Here is a 3,268-nt window from a genome sequence, read left to right on the forward strand (position 1 = left end):
AGAACCATCATTACGTTAGTGTATATGGTGATTCTCCAGGAAAAGGATATTCCTCTACGACTCAAACAGTGAAACACTTTAATGTTTGTTAAATTTTAAAAGGAAGAAAAAAATAAAAAAAGAAACCCCAACTGGTTTTTTGATGATAAAAATCCATGATGGAAGGAATTAGGAGGCAGCTATTAGTAGGTTCAGGGTTGTGAGGTACACTGAAGTTTGTGGGGTTTAACTTTTTTTTTGTAATCTCTATACCCGACGTGGGGCTCAAACTCATGACCTTAAGATCAAGAATCACATGCTCTATCAACTGAGTCAGCCAGGTGCCCCAGTACACTGAAGGTTTTCTGTGACTTATCTAAAAGAGAAATTCATTCTGTTAAAAATCACATTTGACATAGCTTTTTGAAAAAGAAGCATAGGGTGCTAAAAGGGATTTCTGAATGTCAATTTATTTTTGTGTTTTTCAAGTCAAGACTGTCCAAACTATGCATGAACTACCTACCCAGTTTTTAGATATCCGAATAAAAAGAACAAGCAAAGGTTGTACAGGATATCTGATTCTCTTTAATCTGAACAGAAAATAAGTAAGTAGACAAGTTTGCCAAAGAGAGTGGTAAAAACTGAATGTTATGTATTATGGAATCAGTACATCAAGTTTTACTTTGGTAGCCGGTGATTCTTATAGTTAATTCTGCAAAAAAACCCAAAATCAGTTATACAGCAACAAGATTATAAAATGCCCATTTCTGAACCCTAGTCTGATAAAACTGATTTCATATCTAGCTTATTGATAAAATTCAGTTTCAGTTTTCCCTGTGTAAATAATACATGTAAGTCATTAATGGTGGTTTGGTGAGGTGAAATCAATTTCTCTTCGGATAGTTCAACATAATAACCCAAATATAAAAAAGTTATTCAAGATTCACAGAGATAAACCAGTACCTAGGAAACATAATTCACCCATGTGCGTAATTATAACATTTTTTAAACATAAAATCATGGTCAAAGACAGTGATAACATTGCATACTCAGTGCATTACTTCATGTAGTGCATTCCTATGGCTCATTTGGAGTTTAACACCATGTAACCACCATACTTCTAATGAATGGGCTTCTAACATACACAGATCCATCCAATTCTTTTAAAAAGTCTGAAACTCTTATGAAAATCCTTGAGCTTGACAAATAAGGACTTTATGTTTTAATATCCCAAACACTGGGAAGATTAGGTGTGAAACATAGTAACCACCCCTTGTAAGCAAGACTGCACATAAACTTCTGTTTTATCCCCACAAAGAACCCTCAAAACAACTCAATACTGCAGACTGAGAGGGGCACATTTATTATTTAGCCAAAGAAAATTGAAATGGCTTTCCTGGAGTCAAATGTACCCCAAGATCTATATAAGGAATGAGTATAACGGTGACAGCTAATGAAATCAGCCACTGTGTGATAAATGCTATTATGCATTGGTGTTGTACATTTTGAAAATATACTATGATTTGTTTCCTACTATCATGGAGCACAAGAAAATGAAACTCAAGACTATCTTGTTAGAACAGGATAAATGATGACCCCCAGTTTTAAACAGGGTTCTTCACTGAAGGAAAAGATAGAGCCATAAAAGTCAAATTAGCTGACTTCAAATGGTTTACATCCCAGGATGAATCAGGTTACACTGATTTAAGCCCAATTTAATTTAGGCAGGTTTTTAACCACAAGAATAAGGACATTCTTAGTACATATTAATAATTAAACCAACATATACACAATTAGCAAGATCCTATATAATATTAAATGGTTTAACAATTTGTTCTCAATTATTTCATATCTAATTAATTTGTTTAAAAAAAAAAAAACCTAAGCTCAACTTTATTTTACAATGTACTGTGTATTTCTACGTGTGTTCTGTAATGATTTCATTGAAGCGGTACAGCTCTCCGGATTCTAAGAGCCAAACTCAACCGTATCTTCTGTTATCTGTTTGAATTCGTAATTGCCTCTGCCATCCATATGCAGGTAGTACTACGGGAAAGAAGTGGGGGGGAAAAATCAATGACTAAGAGAATTTCCTTTTTGTCAGGAATTTATGTAGAGGTTATTATATAAGAAAATGACTGGAATTTATTCTAAGCCACTAATACCTCCAAAAGTTTTATACCGGAAAGGTAAGACTAAATGAAGAAGTCTGCTCTTTTTAAAATAGCAACAATACAATTCTGCTTCGAGTGGACAGAGTACTTTCCTTTATGAGAACTAAAATACCAAAATGCCTCATTATTTTGAAGGAATCAAATGTATAAGCATCCTACAAATCAGAATGCTTCCGTAACCCCACAACCAAGGATCTCACGTACCACAGGCTGAACTGCACTAAGGGTAAGTCTATCCAATAGGGCAGTCTTGAATACTTCCTTTATCCGGTCTCCTGGATCAGTTCGGAACCTCGAACTTAAGGCTTTTTATTTGTTCGTGGTCTTAGTAGAGGAGGCAAAGAGCTATACAGTGGGACTGTATATCCCATCCTAAGAAGAACTTAGAAGAGCAGTTACAAAGGCTTCTGTTTTATTTAGCAGCTTTTTATTTACAGAAAAGCCATGTTTTTCCATCTTCTATCTTATTACTTCTTAGCTATTCTGGCCTCTGACACTGTAGTCTGTGTCAACCCTCCTTCACATAATCACTGCTTGATATTCTGTGCTTGTCTCCCCCACCAGAAGAAGAGGGGAAGTCAAATCCAAGCACTCTCACAGCCCTGTGGCTGTGATGTTTATGAGCTCCTGAGAAAACACAAAGGCTTGGGTACTTTTTAAACTGCTTTATTAGTTATTTAATTTCTCATTTCATTCTGAAAAATGGACAAATTATAGTATGTCATACAATAATAAAAAGTATCTTTAAAAGTCACACAGCTATAGAGAATTCCATTATTTTTACTAAATACTTTCATACAGGCTACCTCTTCGATGCTCATGGTAATCTAGGAGACAGGAAAGCAAGGGTCACAATAACATTATTTTATGAAGGAAGCAACTGATGCCAGAAACAGTGGTGCTGGAACCCAGGTTTTCTGACTTCAAATCCTACACTCTTCATTTTATCATTTGTACACTACCATCTTAACCACAAGGTTCTTGAGGGTAAAGACAATACTCTGTCTCCCCAAGGACATCTAGCCCAGTACTTGGTGAAAAAGTTGCTCCATCAGTATGTGTTTTATGGCACAAGATATCCTGTACCATTGTTCTAATTTTTCTCAAACACCCCC

At 35.5% G+C, this 3,268-nt stretch overlaps 1 protein-coding gene across 2 annotated transcripts in view; it reads right to left on the minus strand.

Moving 5' to 3' along the window:
* Positions 1-431: 431 nt before the first annotated feature.
* The window catches only part of ABCD3 (ATP binding cassette subfamily D member 3), a 77,343-nt gene continuing 74,506 nt past the window's right edge, over positions 432-3,268 (minus strand). For both annotated transcript variants that reach the window (XM_040627015.1, XM_040627014.1), the window contains exon 23: positions 432-2,025. In XM_040627015.1, the coding sequence (XP_040482949.1) occupies positions 1,948-2,025 (78 nt within the window). In that variant the 3' untranslated portion in view covers positions 432-1,947. The remainder of the gene's footprint in view (positions 2,026-3,268) is intronic.

Source organism: Ursus maritimus, unplaced genomic scaffold (assembly GCF_017311325.1).
Source record: "Ursus maritimus isolate PB19 unplaced genomic scaffold, ASM1731132v1 scaffold_12, whole genome shotgun sequence".
In the NCBI taxonomy this organism is placed as follows: Eukaryota; Metazoa; Chordata; class Mammalia; order Carnivora; family Ursidae; genus Ursus; species Ursus maritimus.